This window comes from Macrobrachium rosenbergii, chromosome 20 (genome assembly GCF_040412425.1).
Source record: "Macrobrachium rosenbergii isolate ZJJX-2024 chromosome 20, ASM4041242v1, whole genome shotgun sequence".
In the NCBI taxonomy this organism is placed as follows: Eukaryota; Metazoa; Arthropoda; class Malacostraca; order Decapoda; family Palaemonidae; genus Macrobrachium; species Macrobrachium rosenbergii.
In genome coordinates, this window is record NC_089760.1 from 6,020,448 (window position 1) to 6,040,000 (window position 19,553).

Sequence of the window (19,553 nt, forward strand, 5' to 3'; positions counted from 1 at the left end):
TTGCAGTACAGAGTGAATAGGCCTGGCAGAAGGCTGCGAATATGAGGCTCAAAACTAAGGGAAGAAAAGGCGGTAATTCCACTGAGAAAGTTGGGGCAAACCGGTTATTTCTGGCTCTTCGTTAAGCATCGCGTCTTTTCCTGAGGTCAAAGGGCAATGTCTGTGGTGTCTGCAGGGATGAAGGTTATTGGTGAGTTCAGAGCCGAGACCTAGAACTGGTGTTCTTTCAGTCTTAGTAATGTTTGTAATCAATAATGCCTTGCATGTCATCACATTTCCTTTGGATAATAAACTACCATAGCTTTGTTAACTCTAAGTTAAGTATACGTTAGTTTAACCAGACCACTGAGCTGATTAACAGCTCTCCTAGGGCTGACCCGAAGGATTAGACTTATTTTACGTGGCTAAGAACCAACTGGTTACCTAGCAACGGGACCTACAGCTTATTGTGGAATCCGAACCACATTATAGCGAGAAATGAATTTGTATCACCAGAAATAAATTCATCTAATTCTTCATTGGCCGGCCGGAGACTCGAACTCGGGCCTAGCAGAGTGCTACCCGAGAACTCTACCGATTCGTCCAACGAGAAACTGTTGGTAACTCTAACATCTGAATTTCACGTAGAGCTAAATTAGATAGAGCAATTATGCTAAGGCTTTCATCAACAAAGACTGTGAGGCAGCTAGCACATAAAAGTCCCTCTCCAAAAAAGTGCAAATGAAACACAATGAAAAATCATCCCATACTTTATTACCAGAATAAAATATGCGAACGCTGCATTTGACGGACACACTAGAAAAGAAAATTCAGTAACAATGCACACCTGCTTGATATATATAAATAGAACGAGTAAGAGGACCACCAATCACCTCACCTTTCAGACTTGCCACTCATCATTTCTTCCACTCTCATCCTCCAATCTTGCTATGAAAGGAACCCAAATTGTCGGTATGTGGTCTCCCGGATGTTGGTGCGTTTGTGTTGATGCGAGGCAAAGGTTTAGAAAGTTGGGAAGCAGAAGAATAGGAAAATTATGTCGAGAGGCGAAGAAGGATTATTCTTGTCATGGAGTGAATGTTCATGAGGTTATAGAAAACGGGAAATAGGTGTTGACAGTTGTGACTAGATCTGAACACGAGGCTTAATGGTAAACGTTTGTTGTCTCGAGAAACATTTTTTTGTGTGTAAGAGTGTTTACATTACGGTAAATAGTTGCTCTGTATATTTATAAATTTTTTAGAAATTATGTATGTATGTATGTATGTATGTATGTATGTATGTATGTATGTATGTTAATTTATCATAGTTGCTATGCATGTTTGCGAATGTTTCATCTTATTTTATATGCATGTGTTTCATTAAACACTAAACGCGTTAGTATGCGCGCATATATGTATGCATGTATGTCATATTTCTTCATGTGCATAATATGTGTTGTAAACTACTTAGGTGTATACATGTATGTAATGTCATATTTCTTCATGTGCATATGTGTTGTAAACTACTTAGGTGTATACATGTATGTATTCTACATTTTGTATGTTGAAGAAAAATATTAGTTATGAACGTAGAAATGTAAAAATGTAATGTATTACATTTTGTACAGTATGTTGAAGAAATATTAATTATGAACATGTAAACTACTTAGTATTCTACTATTTTGTATGTTGAAGAAAAATTAGATTATGAACGTAGAAATGTAAACTACTTAGGTGTATACATGTATGTATTCTACATTTTGTATGTTGAGGAAGAAATATTAATTATGAACGTAGAAATGTAAACTACTTAGATGTATACATGTATGTATTGTACATTTTTTTATGTCGAAGAAGAAACATTAATTATGAACGTAGAAATGCAAATGAGCGTTAAATGTGAGTAGCTGGTGAGATGTGGTGTGGTATGTGTGCGGGAGTCATAAACCAAACAATAAGGAAATTCCTCAGACAGCCACGACCTCAGCCTCCTCTCAAGTGTTTACACTGGGTTCAGATTATTTTGGGTTTATAGTCCTCTCTCTCGCCCCACTGGATTTATGGCACAAAGTCTACCTACCGGATTACAGCACCTAATTACTTACATTCATGCTTACTCTTCTCTCTCTCTCTCTCTCTCTCTCTCTCTCTCTCTCTCTCTCTCTCTCTCTCTCTCTCTCTCTCTCTCTCTCTTGGGCTTTCTAAAATTTTTTTTTTTGATAGCTAGAATCTACATGACAAGGCTATATTCACCACCTAGATAGTGAGTCATCCTCTTTTCATTTTTTTTTTCTGATCGTCAGGTTGTAAACATCCACCAAGGTATCAGGCATCATGACATTCTTCTTAAACTGCTTGTGCACACTTTCCAAAACCTGTTCATAGAGTCATTCTCAACCTTAGAAAATAAGAGAGAGAAAAGCCAAGTCATCAGGAGAATTTTGCAGTTCTATTGATGGAAGTATTACTTTGAATATGACACCATTTGCACATTCAGTGACGTCATATGAACAACTGAAAGCTTTGTCATACACACACACACACACACACACACAGAGAGAGAGAGAGAGAGAGAGAGAGAGAGAGAGAGAGAGAGAAGAGAAGAGAGAGAGAAAAGGAACATTCGTTCTCAACATTTCAGAGGGACATAATTTTAGCCACAGCGAAAAATAAATACAATGGAAACCATTTTAAAAACACAGGTCTATAAAGGAACATACCTCATCAATAACATCGCTTACAAAAATATTATCCACTGGTAATATTCATTCATTCTAGATCATAGATGCATATACTGTTTTATAAATATTTAAAGGTTTGTATTGAACCGTTCCTGACGGATCAACTCGTAAGTTTCGATATTCACATATACATTATTTTTTTACAAGGTCATCCATCTGCGGGTGAGAAATTCTAACATACTAATAAGTTCAAAAGGAGACTGTTACATTTCGAAGGTAAATGGCGTGTATATTGATTACCGTAGAAAAAATATGAATTCGAAAAACTCATGTTACTTTTTTGATGAATATACTTATCTACGTTTATTTGTGGTCATAACTTTCATTGCTAATGGGAGTGAAATTACTTTCGAGGGAATATGAATATTTACATAGTCGCTTATTTCGCAAGTACTTGAAATATTTCCTTTGCCATTTCTGTGACCTTACTGTTGATTTACGAGAACGCAGTTCCTGCAGATGCATAACCTTTGTAAGGTTATTCATAAATGATCGAGTATATAATTCGCATTTTCCTGACTGCCTGACTTGATAGTATACTGAAAGTAAAGAGTAGAATCACGTCATTCAAAAGATTTGAACAAATCTTTAAAAAGAATAGGTAAAAGTAATTCCTAAGAAATTACGCTAGGCCGTATTTTTCATCCTTTGTAAAATTCAGAACTTTCAGTTTCAAGTGAAGCAGCCACAGAAGTTGAAGCAAGTACAAAAATAGACATGTATTACATTTTGCCGCTTTGTCAGGCCAAAGCGATGAGAATCAGGGATGGAGAGGAGGCCATGATGGGAGGGGAATCCACTCCATCACTCCTCCTTCTCCGTAGTTGGAGGACACTCGCGGCTGTTGAGGAGTAACGCGACCTCTCAGTCTGGGTCTACGAGGGAAGTCATTCAGTTATTCTTCTTTTTGGATATTTGAGGAAGGATGATATCCCAAAAGAGGCATGCACGAAAACTAGGATTACTGTCGAAATCCTTGAGAGACAACGTTACGCCTCAGCAGGATGATATTGCATTATTTCGGTGGCTGAGGAGGAGAAGGGACACGCAGAGGAACATCTTGTAGACTCCATGTTTCCCTGATTAACGATATGCGTCATTTCGGCATCACCTGCACAGTTATCTCTTATTGGGACTCGGGTACAACGCCGATTCTGGCATTGAGGCCGTAGCTTTGCTCCGCTACTCCGCAGTCCACGTTGAACCACCAGTCACACACGAAGTACTGCTGATGGAAGAGCGTTCCGTTGGGGCACAGGAAGGAGCCCATGTTCTGCCCGTTCAGGCAGATGTGGAAGACCTGTTGGACAAGAAAATAAGGAGTTTCGTGGGTTGCGATATGCTATACTGGTGCAAGATGCAGAGACGAGAAATGAATGATTAGAACAAAGGGAATACATTAAAATGCAATCATATTGAGAATGGAATTAATGTAATAGTTGAGGTAAAATGTTGATGATCAGTATTTCATAGTTGGCAGAAAGGAAATGCTTAAAGAGAAGAGAACTGACTCTTGAAAAGCTTAGTGGTATGACATGAGCCTCACTACTGAATGAAATGAAATAACGAAAAAAGAAAAACACACAAACCTATGACGTGAAACAAAAAGTAAGCCTTGGATTACAAGTAATTAGGACTTTAGGAATCCCTGTTTTATTACTGTTGTATTCTACTGACCGATTCAGTGGAAGATCAGCATGAAAAACTGTCGCATGTAGTTTACTGAAGTTTCACACTCTATTACCTGTATATCTAATATTTATATTTAGAAGACTTTTATGATTTGAGGCACGTGACATGGAGACCAATCCGGTTTTTAATGAGGACATGAACAAATCTTCAAATTAGTTTATATCAAATTCATTATATTAGCATGCATCATTTGCATTTGTGGCCAAATGGAAGCTATTTTGAAATTTGTTACTTAAGACCGATATAGGCGATGATACCTTGTTAACCCTAGAGACTGTCACTAATTGTCTAATTTCTACGACCATCCCGTTTTCTTTCTTAGCTACAAATGAGCAGTTTTAACAAAAGGAAAGAGACGTGGGGAGAGGCATATCATCATCAAGGAATTTCCTAATGTCATATGACATTAGATCCTCTATTTGGAAAGAGAATGAACCTGAAATTGGGTGCATCTTTTTAAGTGTATAGTACACATGTACCCAAGTACATACTAAATTTCTTGAGTTAGACTTGACTAACCTGGCACTCTGCTTCGGGATCAGCGAAATACCCTCCAGTAGCTTGGGCCCCACAAGAGAACGAGGTCCTGGGCACAGCGGCATACTCAGGGTATTCACCAGTGCCTCTGCCACCTGAACCCTGCAAAAAGATCAGCAGATCAGTACAGAGATGATTCCGAATGTAACTTTTAACACAGAAAGTAGAATCTTCATTCTGTAAAAGACGACATTACTTTGTGCTTGAACGAAACTGTGATTTAGAGACTTACGACATTTGCTAACTGTTTTGCTTCCCCTGAGGAGGCGCGTTCGGTCGTCTGTTCTTTTTCCGCGAACTGAATGGCCTGCTCTTGGGATGTCTGTTGCAGCCGTTGTAGTGGCTGCTGCTGCTGCTGTTGCTGTTGCTGTTGTTGCTGCTGCTGTTGCTGCTGTTGTTGCTGCTGCTGGTGCTGCTGCTGCTGTTCCTCTTCAGCAGTTACGGCAAAGGTTTCAACAACAGCTGGAGTTGGCGTCACAAAGTTCTCGATGAATTCCGTCGTGGTAGGGGCTGCAGGGGCGGAGAAGGTTTCGACAGGGGCTACTGGACCTGGGGCCACGAATATCTCAGCAGGGGCGGCAGCACGGGCGGGGGCAAGAGTAGTTGGGAGGCTGTTGAGGAATCCCCCACCCAGTTCGGATTCCAAAGCAGCAGCAAAGTTATCCTGAGGGAGCGGGCGGGATGCAAGAATGTTCGTCAATTTTCCATTAGGCATCCTATACCCTGACAGTTGTGGCAAAGCACTGATGCTTATATTGTGTGAATCAGTATTTGTTTGTAAATACAGATGGAAAATTCAGCATAATACCCAAGCAGTCAATAGGCAGGACTAGATACATTTTTATGTAACGGTATTGCATTGGTAAAAGATTTCAGACTAGACCAACGAAAAACGAAGCATTTAGCAATGCCAGCGCTCAGTTATGTTCTAAAGACCATCAATACAGCGAAGATGAAAAGGTTGGCAGAATTCACAAAGGATGTGACAGTAATAAGAACAGGAATGAAACTGATAAGACTTAATTTACATTTGTTTATCTTTCACTTTGTTACCTGATTCGGAATAGTGTTGTCATGACTGTGGCTGTGCTCATCTCCATGGGCGTGTTCTTCGTGGGCGTGGTCTCCGTGAGCGTGGTCTCCGTGAGCGTGGTCTCCGTGGGCGTGCTCTCCGTGGGCGTGATCTCCGTGGCTGTGTTCTCCATGGGTGTGGTTCCCTTCCGCATGCTCCCCATGGGCATGATCCCCGTGGTGATCCCCGTGATGGTCTCCGTGGTGACCGTGATGTTCCAAGCCGTCCAGCAGAGTTCCGTCAACCTAAGAGATCGAAACAGGAAGTCGAAAGCGTAACTTTTTCCATTGATTCAAAACTGTATTGCAAATTGTTTACTCTCCCTCTCGGGGACCGCGTGTCACCGTTTTTCTCAAATATCTTTCAAATTGATTATTTGATCGAACTGGTACTTTGACACAGTGTAAAAGACTCCTCCCGCTAATTTTTGGCAATATAGTGCAATGTCATATGGTGTTATAGTTAAGGCGTTTACTCTTGACTTTTAACGGCAAAGTCGCATGAGTCAGCAGGACTAATCTACGAAATCGAACTTCCGCTATCCCCCACAGACAGGAAAGAGGGGGCGGAGATGGGGAGGCCAGGAAAGTGGGTTGAGGGAGGGGTGTGGAGGGGAAGGGGGAGGGAGGGACGGGATGGGGATAAAGGACGTTCGAATGCGTAGTTTGGCGATGCTTGGCAACACCATGTAAGTCGAGAGTAAGCGCCTTAAGTAAAACAGTTTGACAATGCACCATATTACCAAAAATTATCGGGAGGTGTCTTGTACACTGTGTCACAGTACCATTTCGATCAAATAATTAGTTTGAAAGATATTTGAGAAAAACGATGACTCGCCGTCCCTGAAATGGTTAGTAGGGTGGGTACCTTCCCCGTTACCGTCTTCTTGTCATTGTTAGAACATTAAAATAATTAATAATACTACTAATAAAGACATTAGTATTAGTCATGCTTTGTCATTCCACAGAATGAAATACCTGACAGAAAAAAAAAAAAAACAGCAAAGAGGGAAAAAAGCAATACATGATTTCTGGAAATAGAAATGAATTAGCTATGCACATTTCAGTGGGATTATAGTGTAAAGTAAACTTTTGATCTACGTGGGCTGGCTCAATATATTCGACCGAGGAAAAAAAAAACGTTATTATACCTCCCGGGAACATCTGTCATCCAAACACAAAAATCTTCCGTATAATCCGGTCAGCTACCAACAACCCACCTACATACTCACACCGTCTAACTCGCACGCACAGACACAAACAAACAAACACAAACACATACCCCTGACACGTATGCACCCTCACCCACACATCTAAGTACTAAACACACCTACGCAGCCACGGAGGCAGATGCAGATCGAAAAATCTGGCCATGATGAAATTATATTTCAGGGGATTTCACTCGTAGTCGTCTTAAAGGAGGCAATGATTTTTGTTTCAGTAAACTTTCAGCCGTTAATATTATTACGATCTGTCTACAGAGGAAGGGCTATATTTCACAAAATCACCAGAATATGATTAACAGTTGTTGAATAAGTCTAAAATTTCTATATCATAAGAGCAAGAGGAAATACGTCGGGAGACTAGGGACGAATGTCTGAATAATACCAGCCGGAGCTTACTTTGACAATTAACGGTGAAATTAATGGTTTGCATTAGAATGTAAACAAGATATTTCTCGCACTCTCCCTCTCTGATTATATACAGTATATACATATACATATATATATAAATACATATATACATATATATGTGTATGAATATATTATATGTATATATATAATATATATATGTGTGATAAATATACGTATGTATATATACATGTGTATATATATATATGTATGTACTATATATATATATATATATATATATATATATATATATATATATATATATATATATATATATATATATATATATATATATATATATATATATATATATATATATAAAAGTATGCTTTCCTCGTCCTAGACTTGATTGCGCAGTTATTTACACAACTATGTAAAGTATCTCTCTCCTTCTCTTCTTCAACTCCACTTCCCCCCCTCCCCTCTATCTCTATGCTCATGTTTGTCCAAATGACTCGAAGCTTCCTTTCATGAGTCGCATGACGGGGCTCATCAGAGGGGGAGAATTATTCATTTAAATAATGATGATAAACTCAATACAGTGCGACGTTCGGAATGAATGGAGTGGATTACGTCACACTCGCTTTCGCTCTAGTCGACCCTCGGCAGTCGTTCATGAGGACGCTTTATGGTGGGGACAACCTCCCTTCAAAAACTCTTGAGGGAAATGTCACCATTATTTAGGAAAAGTACTGGCCTTCATTCTCTCTCTCTCTCCTCTCTCTCTCCCTTCTGTGATATTAGAATAGCAAAACAAAGATTCTCTTTCTTTCTCTACTTCAGTGTCGCAGAATGTTGGCATATATTTAAAATTTCTCTCTCTCTCTCTCTCTCTCTCTCTCTCCTGTGATATTAGAATAACAGAATAAAGATTCTCTCTCTTTACCTGTACTAGGAATCGGATAATATACTTTCTCTCTCTCTCTCTCTCTCTTTACCTGTAATAGGAATCAGATAATATAAAGTGTTAGCTCTAGAAGGGTAACCATCCAGTATTACCCTTCCGTGTCTAAGCAGTCGTATATCCTGATGAGGTTGCTAGCCCCATGCCCTGTTAGGCTCCCTTCTGACGCTGGTACCCATTCACGGCTGGGTAGACTGGTCGGGCACGCCGGGATCGAACCACGAACCATGCGAATACTAGAGTACTGAGGGCCACTGAAAATTCTTGTTGTTGAATGTTCCCTATTTGAATGGAGGGAAAGCCTTTGTAGCCGCAGCAATAGGCCTACAGACGCTTAGAATGATGCTTGAAGTCTCCAGAGATCAATTTTTCATGAATGCCTATTCATAAATCTGGCCTTTACTGTTGTTGTTTATACTGTTGTTGTTTATCTGCGGAAGCTTTTTAAGGCAACCCTTCTCGAAGAGAAACGCGAATCATGGCAGCCGTTTTATGGCCAGCGACATTAAGCCATAAAACTAAAAAAAAAAAAAGACGAATGATAACGGCGAGTGGTTGAGAAAGACCTCAGCCCAGCAATAACCGAGGAACTAAGCTACGTATCAGTACGATGATAAACATAACGCTGGATAAATAAACAAAAGGAAAGAAAGAAGCAGTATTCCGGAGTGTTTTTGGAAGAGATACATGACGCTGGAGAAAAGGGTACACTCGCGCAAAGCTCCAGGTGAATATGAAGAGTTACGAGTTACCTAACCCGGGGTAATCTTCTGGGGAGTCTGGAGAACAGACGAGATGAAGCAAGCGAACGCACAGGCGAGTCAGATGGATGGTGGAAGAGTTACGGACGTTGTTAAAACAATGTACCATTAAAAAAAGGGTTAAGGAAACGGTCGCTTAAAAAGTCGTAACGGAAGCCAATGAAATTATACTCTTATTTCCGAGGAGGATGGCAACAGATACTTATTATTTCGTTCGTTCGCTTCACGTTCTCCATTCTTCTTCATCCGCTTGTTACTCTATTCGTTCATGTCTGATTTATTCACTGAAGCTGAATTGAACGATGGTCGATATATCGTAGACTTCCAGAATTTAGTAGACAAAAGCAATCATGTATTGGACTATTTTCCCTTTTAATAAAGTATGAAGTTCTACAGCTACGCCGTCTCTCACTTGCTTATGAATTTAACTTGATGATAAACTCACTGGATTCAATGAAATATTCTAATAAGTTAAGTTAATCTATTAAGTTGATTGAAAGAAAAGAAATATGGACTGCACTGCTAATAACATAATAAAAAGTAAAAACAACCAAAAAACGCTCTCGACTAGAAAGTTCCCCAACAAATTTAATAAAAGAAAACGGGATTTCCTGGATGTCACGACAGCGTTATAGGCTTTGCGAAACGGCCCGAGAATAAAAGGCAATTTTGAGGAATGCGCCGATTTCTTTCTTACTTGAGTCGGCTGCGCAATACAAATAATCGCTTTATAGCTCTTTTTCGACGCACGCGCATCACATGTAATAAGCTAACGGGGAAATTATAGACGGGAAAGCGTCGGCTTTTTTTATGACTGTCGAAGGCAAAATTACTCCGCGGGAGCGCTCATGAATGAAAGGCTGCTTTTGGCGAGAAAATGGGAGATGAAAGAGGCAAATTTATTGGCTGGAACTGTTATATATATATGTATATATATATATATATATATATATATATATATATATATATATATATATATAATGATATGAGGCAGAGCTAATGGGAGATAATTGTGCTTTATCTACTAGAAACCAATTCGAATGATATGGGCATGAACATAGAACCATAGTTATCGGAGTAAACCAGAAATTGCGAAATAAAGATGAAGGGCAAAAAAAAAAAAAAAAAAAAATTAAAACCAAGCACTAGGAAAATGGAGCCCAAATGATAAAGGAGAAACCAATTGGAATAAAATGAACAGATGATAGTGTGCTTACCTTACATGCGAGAAGCGCTAGAAGCATTGCCACGTAAGAAGGCTTCATTTTGGTGGGACTAAAGGGGTTTTCTACTCTCCGTGTCACTGAGTACCTGCAAAGGAAATCATTCGGAGTTTAAATGAAGTCTTTTATGGGGCAGCAGTTAAAGCGTGAATATTGCCGCCATGAAGATATAAGTTTTTTTTTTCAACATGAAGAATTATGTTGACATGGAGATGAGGTTGGAAGTGTGTGTGTGTGTGTGTATGTGTATGTATAATTATATATGTATATATACATATAATTATATAATTATATATATATATGTATATATATACACATACACACACATATATACATACATATATATACATGTGTTTCTCGTCATATGTCAAAACTGGAAAATAAAGTCGACGGTAATAATAATAATATAATCTGACTACCTAGCAGAAGCCAACATGAAAACTTGGAGTTTCATCTACAGCACAGGTACTCTTCAGTACAGCAACTACCAATTATTTTGGAAAGTGCACCCGATAAATTAATGATAAATAGAAGAAATAAAAATAGTGCCACCGTGAAGCGCGTCAAGTTCCTGGTTTCGTCACCGAAGCTGAGCGGTTTCAGCGTAATTAAAGGGCCTGCATCAAGTTACCTGGTGATGAGTGTGATTAAGCGCTTTGTCTGTCATGCTTGTCAGAGCTGGGAATTGGTATCGCACACCTGGAGATTCTGCTTGACGAGTCGGTCTAAAAAGTTACGCTTATCTGTCTAATGGACAAGTTCATGTACCATTTTAATCGATACATTTCTCAAAAATCTAATACTATAAGTTTATTAAGAAGACATTTTATTGGGCAATATAATAATTCTGCGGTGAAGCAGACCACGTTTAATGAATGTAACCTTTACAAGCTACTCTGCAGTTAAGTATAGCTTAGTTTAACCAGACCACCACTGAGCTGATTAACAGCTCTCCTAGGGCTGGCCGGAAGGATTAGACTTATTTTACTTGGCTAAGAACCAATTGGTTACCTAGCAACGGGGCCTACAGCTTATTGTGGAATCCAAACCACATTATAGCGAGAAATGAATTTCTATCACCAGAAATAAATTCTTCTAATTCTTCATTGGCCGGCCGGAGACTCGAAATCGGGCCTAGCAGAGTGCTAGTCGAGAACTCTACCGACTCTTCCAAAGAGAAACTCTGCAGTAAATCTCATTCTACGATGATAAAGTAACTGTTTTCCGCAAAATCTAAAAGTACATTTTCAATTTATATATATATATATATATATATATATATATATATATATATATATATATATACATATATAATTAATATATATATATATATTATATATGTACATATATATATATATATATAATATATATATATATATTATATATATATACATATATAATTAATATATATATATATATATATTATATATGTACAATATATATATATATATATATATATATATATATATATATATATATATATATATATATATAATTTATATATATATACATATATATATTTATATATATATACATATATATATATATATATATATATATATATATATATATATATATATATATGAAACTTATAAGATAATAAAGAAGTTCACTCTTAATCTTATGTTTACGTCGCATGCTTAGAAGACGCTGTGCGCGTCCGTCTAATGAATCACGCACCACTTGTCGTTACCATCAGCGGAGATGCCAGAGGGCTTCATTACGCACATAAAACCGAACAGATGGTGTCACTTGAATTGCTCATTGCACAACTTGAGTAGGAAATCGTACGGGAAACCCTGCTGGTGTCGGTGACGGCGACGGCGTGAGGGAGAAATGTAAATAGAGTGTTATGGATTAGGGAAGAAAGATAAATATAACCATTTTAAGCATGAAGTGGAAAATTGCGCTCCTCCTACTTGTTTCCTTTATGTATATGTATGTATGTATTAATGTACACAAAATTTATATATATATATTTATATATATATTATATATATATGTATTTATATATGTATATATGTATGTATATATATATATATATATATATATATATATATATATATTTTATATACATATATAAATATATTTATTTATTATATATATATATAATGTATATATATACATATATATATAAACATCTAATGCTGTGGCTTAGATGGTATTATTTTTCGTATATCGTTCAATATCCCGTGAGACTTGAGCTAAAAGCGATTCGTATAAATAAAATGGAGCATCTTTGAAAAGTTCCAAAAGGTCCAGGATGGACCTCGGTGGCAACAGTAAACCATTGCTTAAAGTTTTATATTTATACATGCATATAATATACTTGGTGATTTATGTCGAGCTGCTTTTTATTTATTGATTCATTTATATTAATTTTTCTCTTTGTTTTCTATTTTTTTGTCAGTAATTTATTATATGGGAACTTTGTAAGTTTTAAATTTGTTCCATATCATGAATGTTTGGTTATCGTAACAGTGATGATGAGTTTTGTACTATACATACATATGTATGTATGTATGTATGTATATATATGTATATATATATATATATATATATATATATATATATATATATATATATATATATATATATATATGGAATATATATATACGTAGAATCTACTGGTCACTTTTGTACCGAATACATAGGTAATTGTAATAGCCACAATGCCCTCTTAACTTTCTCGAATTCTTCGCTCCTTTTTGGATGCGCTTGCCACCACGAAGCCTTGAGATCCAAGTGCAAGAAATGTGAAGGAATTCTGATGTCCGGTAGCGGGAAACGAACGAGGTATCATGGTCAGGTCGACAATCGCACCTCGTTCTGATTAGGGACCCGGGTTCGTTTCCCGCTACCGGACATCAGAATGTCTTCATATTCCTTGCACTTGGATCTCAAGGTTTTGTAGTGAGAAGCGTATCCAAAAAAGCGCGAAGAATTCGAGAAAGTTAGAGGCATTTTGTTACAATTACATATATATATATATATATATATATATATATATATATATATATATATATATATATATATATATATATATAATGTATATTTATGATATATATATGTATGCATATTTATAATATATAATATATATATGTATGTATATGTATATATGTACATATATATATATATATATTATATATATATATATATATATATATATATATATATATATATATATATATATATATATATATATATATATATATAGAATGCAAGAGATAAAATTACACACATACATAAACTTATAAACACTGATATAAGTATATGTATGTGGGAGTGTGTGCGTATCTGTATGTGTGTGCACGTAAACACCGAGGCACGTATGATTGTAGATAGTATACAGTCGCAATTGACAGAGAGAGAGAGAGAGAGAGAGAGAGAGAGTAATCAGTTCCAGACAATGCACGCCTCTCCTTAATGGCACAGAGTTACTCGGTATTATCTCGGTGACACAAGCCTTCTAAAAAAATAAATTTGCATATTCACTGAGTCTCTGAACTCTCGTGGTCTCTTCCATCTTGATTCTCGAGCCGGTGGAGACGTGTCTCGTTGTATCTGCGTGAGGACCTGATCCCATCTTGAGAACAAGCGCGTTCATTCGTCACGTCTCCTCCCTTCGTCCAGATGTTATCACGTGTAGGGGATCTTCGTTCCCACATTGATTGTACCTTCTTCAATCACGCCCTGATTGAAGGTCGGTGATTTACTCTTTCCGCTCAAGGTGAAGATCGTTCCTAAATGTCTTTAATGATGATGTGTGGTATAATGTTTGAGAGAATTTATTCTCCTTGGCGCTGCTTAACGCAAGTGGCGGAAAAATTCAAAAGCAAGTTCGCGAAAATACTCATTCCCGCGTTCTGGATCTCTTATTCTCAATAAAGCTCTTCGTTGGGAGAGTCGGTAGAGCTGTGGCCTAGCACACGGTAGGCACGAGTTCGAGTCTCCGGCCGGCTGATGAAGAGTTAGAGGAATTTATTTCTGGTGATAGAAATTCATTTCTCGCTATAATGTGGTTCGGATTCCACAATAAGCTGTAGGTCCCGTTGCTAAGTAACCAGTTGGTTCTTAGCCAAGTAAAATAAGTCTAATCCTTCGGGCCAGCCCCAGGAGAGCTGTTAATCAGCTCAGTGGTCTGGTAAAACTAAGGTATACTTAACTTATTCTCAATAAGAGTTTGATAGCACCGAGGTTGGTGAACGTCATGTTTACATCAAAATTCTAACTAGCAATTTTTCCGGACCGAAGATGACAATAGCCCACAATGATACCTGTCAAAGTAAGTGACTTGCAAAGACAAATAATCTGAAGAATAACCTTTTTCTTCTTTATCTGAAGCAGAAACCCGCGAGAGCCGTAAAGGTTAAGGCAATATGTTGAGCAAGACAATCTGATAGTGTATTATAAGGGACGTGACATCCAGATGGCGCGCCATTCCGTGTCATTATGACAACATTTTGGCCCGTGTTCAATTAAGGAATTAATCCCAGCACGTGACACCATTTGGCATAAGTCCCACTTTCGAAATCTTTCTCTTTCTCCCTCCTGAGTTATACCATGCCTAAGTAAGCATATGGCTGTATCATTACCGAGCAATTTGCCGGTTAGAAAGTTATGCCCGAACCTCCCTGGAAGGCGGAATGGCAAATCTTCTCCTACAGTCCCACGCCAGAGGGGAAGCAGAGAATGACTTTGCATTTTTTCCTTCTCTTTCTTTCTTCATATTTCTCGCAATGTTTCGCAAGAGGTAAAACGGGCCTGCTTTCAAAAGATGCTTCCAAAATGACATCCTCCTCTGTTCGTCCTTGGGTAAAAAAAAAAAAAAGAATATTTGCACGTAATTCATAAGTTTCCCAATCGCTTTTAGAATGTTCATAAAAACGACAGTTAAATGCTCCCTTTCGGAAAAAGAAAAGTGAATTTGATCTTGATCGGTGATTCTCCCTTTTTTTTCTCATTAGCCATTCTCTATATTTAGCTATTTAACGTTAAAAATGCTGTGAAAAAGAGATGTTGGAGTCGGTATCTAAAGGTTAAACAATTGTTGAGACATGAAGGAGTAATCTAAAATAAAAAACAAAAAACAATCTAAAGAAATTAACGTGGCATAATGAAAGGGCTAATCGATGATGAGGCTGGAAAAAATAACTCGGACATGAGAAAGCTGACACACTTCTCAGTTAAAGATAAACCTAAGAGAATTTAAAAGAAGAAAAAAAGAAGAATCCTGAAGTAAGATGGAAAAGCAATGTAAACCGCGCGATGAGAAGCCCCTACATAACGCGAGAAGGCCGGAAAGGACATTCCAGGATGCGTCCGTGAGCTACTGGAAGAGGGAACGTTCGTCTGAAAAGCGTGATGCGCATGACAATGAGGTAGAAAGTCAGCGGAAGGAGCCAAAGGTTAAAGATTATCGGCAAAAGCGTTGAAAGGTGTTGGAAAGATTGACTGTAGATAGAAGGATTTCGGTTTTGTGGTGATGATGCTGTAGGCAAAAGAGATTAAATTCACGAGGGTGAGACGAATGATGAGATCTTCAAATGGAGAGTCATTGTTGGCGAAAGCGGAAGCTTAAAAGGGTGAGGGCGGTGTGAAATATCTTCGTGGACAAGAGAGGGTGTTGGAAAGTGTTAGAAGTGAAAGGAAGGGCTTAGTCTGAGTAGAGAAAAGGAGAATCACCCGCCAAGATCAAATTCACTTTTCTTTTTCCGAAAGGTAGCCTTTAACTGTCTTTTTTTTAACATTATAAAAGCGATTGGGAAACTTGTTATGAATTACCTGCAAATTATTCTCTTTTTTTTTTTTTGCTCAAGGACGGACAGAGGAGGACGTCATCTTGGAAGCATCTTTTGAAAGCATCTTTTGAAAGCATGCCCATTTTACCTCTTGCGAAACATTGCAAGGAATATAAAGAATGAAAAAAGGGGGAGAAAATGAAAGTCATTCTCTGTCTCTTCCCTGACGCGGGACTGTTGGAGAAGATAGGAACAAACTGAAAAAAACGACAAAGTAGAGAACCAACTTAGACGGAGCATAGATAATTGGTTATTTGTTTGGGAACATTTTAGCAATGGAATTAGAGGAGGAAAAGTAATAATAAAAGCTGAAATTATGTGTTATCTGAAAACGTACATAACAGAATCGAAGCTGGGAAATAGCCAAGTAATGTCTATGGAACTGTGTTATGTCTAAATAGAACAATTCGAAAATACTGTAAGGCGTTACAGGAAACTTGCAGGGATTACGTTGCCCGAACAAAAATATTGAAGGAAAATTTAGGAAGGAAATAAGTTCTTGTAAAACTTTCTCTCGTTAAAAGGCAAGAATTGTTAGTAAAAGGTAAATGTTATAAGCAATACGCTCACGAATAGTAAACAAATAGAAATTAAGGTTATGGGGCTAAATAAAAGGGCATTGGAAGATAAAATCGAGCTATGGAACGTGAATAATGATACTGGCTTATCAAACTAGTTATCACTATGATAAGACAGAATGATTAACGAATAAAGAACATGGTAATGAAACCGTATTCTGGTGAATGGAGATGAAGATCCTGGAATGCGTTGCTAATGGACAAAGCTGAAGATGATACTAAATGAAGATGGTTAGGACTACAATTAAGCAAAGATAAGGTAAGTATACCTTAGTTTAACCAGACCACTGAGCTGATTAACAGCTCTCCTAGGGCTGGCCCGAAGGATTAGACTTATTTTACGTGGCTAAGAACCAGTTTGTTACCTAGCAACGGGACCTACAGCTTATTGTGGAATCCGAACCACATTCTACCGAGAAATGAATTTCTATCACGAGAAATAAATTCCTCTAATTCTTCATTGGCCGGTCGGAGACTCGAACTCGGGCCTAGCATATGCTAGCCGAGAACTCTACCGACCCGTTCAACGAGGATCTATAATAGGTGGGATACTGACAGACGAAGAGAAGGACGTTTGAGCGGAATATGAACCGATAAAAAATTTACGATAAAATAAGAACTTTCGACAGGTAATTTGGATGAGAAACTTGGCATAAAAGAAAATACCAATAGATGCTGGAGACTGTAATAAAGCGGGATGTTGAGTGATCATGGTGGAACGGACGAACCACAAGTGATAAACGAGCAGGAGGAAAAATGGGAGAGAAACAAACAGGAAAATAATGGAAGTATGACGAAAATTTCTTCGAACTTTGGCGCTCTACGGGACATGAGAAGGTAACTTTGACTCGGAATATTCACCAGGAGGACGAGGATGTTAATAAGCAAGAGGAAACGATATTATGAGAATATATGGCGGATAATACCTTGATGATATGGGAATATATAGTAAAATTTCAGAAGAAATTTGCGAAGGCTGATGATTTCAGGATAGAAAATAACCCGAGGTTTAAGCACTGTAAACTGAATAGTGAACGAAACTGGTTTTTCAAAAGGAATGATGAAAGCAGTTGATAAACAGTGAGACTGTGTAACCAAATTCAGCTGAAAGATATTTAGGTTGGATATGAATAAGAAAGTCTAAAAGTTCTGAAGTCAGACAAATGAACAATACAATCCACAAACCATTGTTGATCATACATGAAAACTTGCAGCGGGTGAGACCAAACAAAAGTCAATATTAGCACAAGAGAGGAATGTTAAAGGCTGCTCAAGGGAAGAACTTAACAAGAATCAGGTAAGACAATAATGCTTTAGTGATGAAGATTGGGATTCAGATGACAAGGAAAAGAGCGAGAAAAAGGTCACGTTGAGAAGACGCAAGACAAGAACTCATAAAACGTCAACTGAAAGAAAGTCATCCTCTCTCCCTCGTAAGAAACGGTAAACATTTAAAAAACAACAGATGTTTGTTACCTTTTAACGATCTTTGTCAGATAATGTCAAGCGAAGAATCTAGAAATTTCTGCCCTCTATCAAAAGGTTCCCTTGTCATCCAAGCAATCATTCAGCTGTTGTGGCTAATGAGGACAAACTGTGCAGCATGTGCGATGCTCAAAGAGCATCCCCCGGCAGGTTTGAAAAGGATTCTGTCATCGTCGTGTTTGCAACTGGCAACGCGTTGGAGTTAACAAAAGATTTATCAAGATGGCTGTCTCAGACCTGTAGTAGTCATTGTCATTACTTTTCGTGTCTCTTATCTCTATTGTTACATAATGAAACCAAAAATTCGAGGATTTAAGTATCTTTTGTGCAATTCTGGAGGCATCTCGCATCGTCTTCAGTGTGGATTATTCAGATTCAGTCACGCCAAGGAGACGAGATGTTTCAAAACCGTAAATGGAAACTCCAGTTCTAATTTGGTTTTATTATGTTCTTTACCGTTGGACACCGAGCCTTTAACTTGTATAGATGCCTTTGTTCGAGATATCATTACGGGAAAAGTCCTATTAATCCCATAAACAGATTTTTGAAGAACATAATGAGAGTGTCTTCCTCTCAAAGGGATAGTCCTGAGAGAACCTTTCATTCTGTGTTGACAACACAGCACGAGAAAGTTATGACCTCAAATTTAGATTAATTTTGAATTTTCGAAAAACCTTTAGTTTTCAATTTGTTCATCTATATATTTGCACAACAATTCTGTGGTAGGGATTAATTCGTGTATGAGAAAACTACTAAAACATACCATATGTAAAAACTGGTATAATATCACAAAGGTGATAAAAATTGAGGTCTACTTATACTGTACTCACAATGTCTCATACACCGAGATCATTATTTTCATTTTGCGTTCATGTTGAAATCTTAACATTATCTTAATGATGCCAAAGGAAATGTAGTTCTGGGAACCCTGTCATTACACATGCATATGCCGTAAATTATACATAAATATATACATTTATAAATATATACATACATGTATATATATATATATATATATATATATATATATATATATATATATACTGTATATATATGAAATGTTAGTTCTATAAAGATCAGAGACCGCATATCAAATTTGCGATATTGGTGTAAGATGCAGTTGTTCATTAGTGATAGTGAAGAGAAAT

The 19,553-nt window shown here is 37.5% G+C and overlaps 1 protein-coding gene across 1 annotated transcript in view; it reads right to left on the reverse strand.

The window, feature by feature from the left end:
* Window positions 1-733: 733 nt before the first annotated feature.
* The window catches only part of LOC136849021 (uncharacterized), a 22,585-nt gene continuing 3,765 nt past the window's right edge, over window positions 734-19,553 (reverse strand). Inside the window, exons 2-6 of the mRNA XM_067121873.1 lie at window positions 10,536-10,629; window positions 6,005-6,268; window positions 5,184-5,615; window positions 4,934-5,053; window positions 734-4,022 (exon numbers count right to left, since the gene is read on the reverse strand). Coding sequence (XP_066977974.1) covers window positions 3,849-4,022; window positions 4,934-5,053; window positions 5,184-5,615; window positions 6,005-6,268; window positions 10,536-10,583 — 1,038 coding nt within the window. The 5' untranslated portion in view covers window positions 10,584-10,629 and the 3' untranslated portion in view covers window positions 734-3,848. The remainder of the gene's footprint in view (window positions 4,023-4,933; window positions 5,054-5,183; window positions 5,616-6,004; window positions 6,269-10,535; window positions 10,630-19,553) is intronic.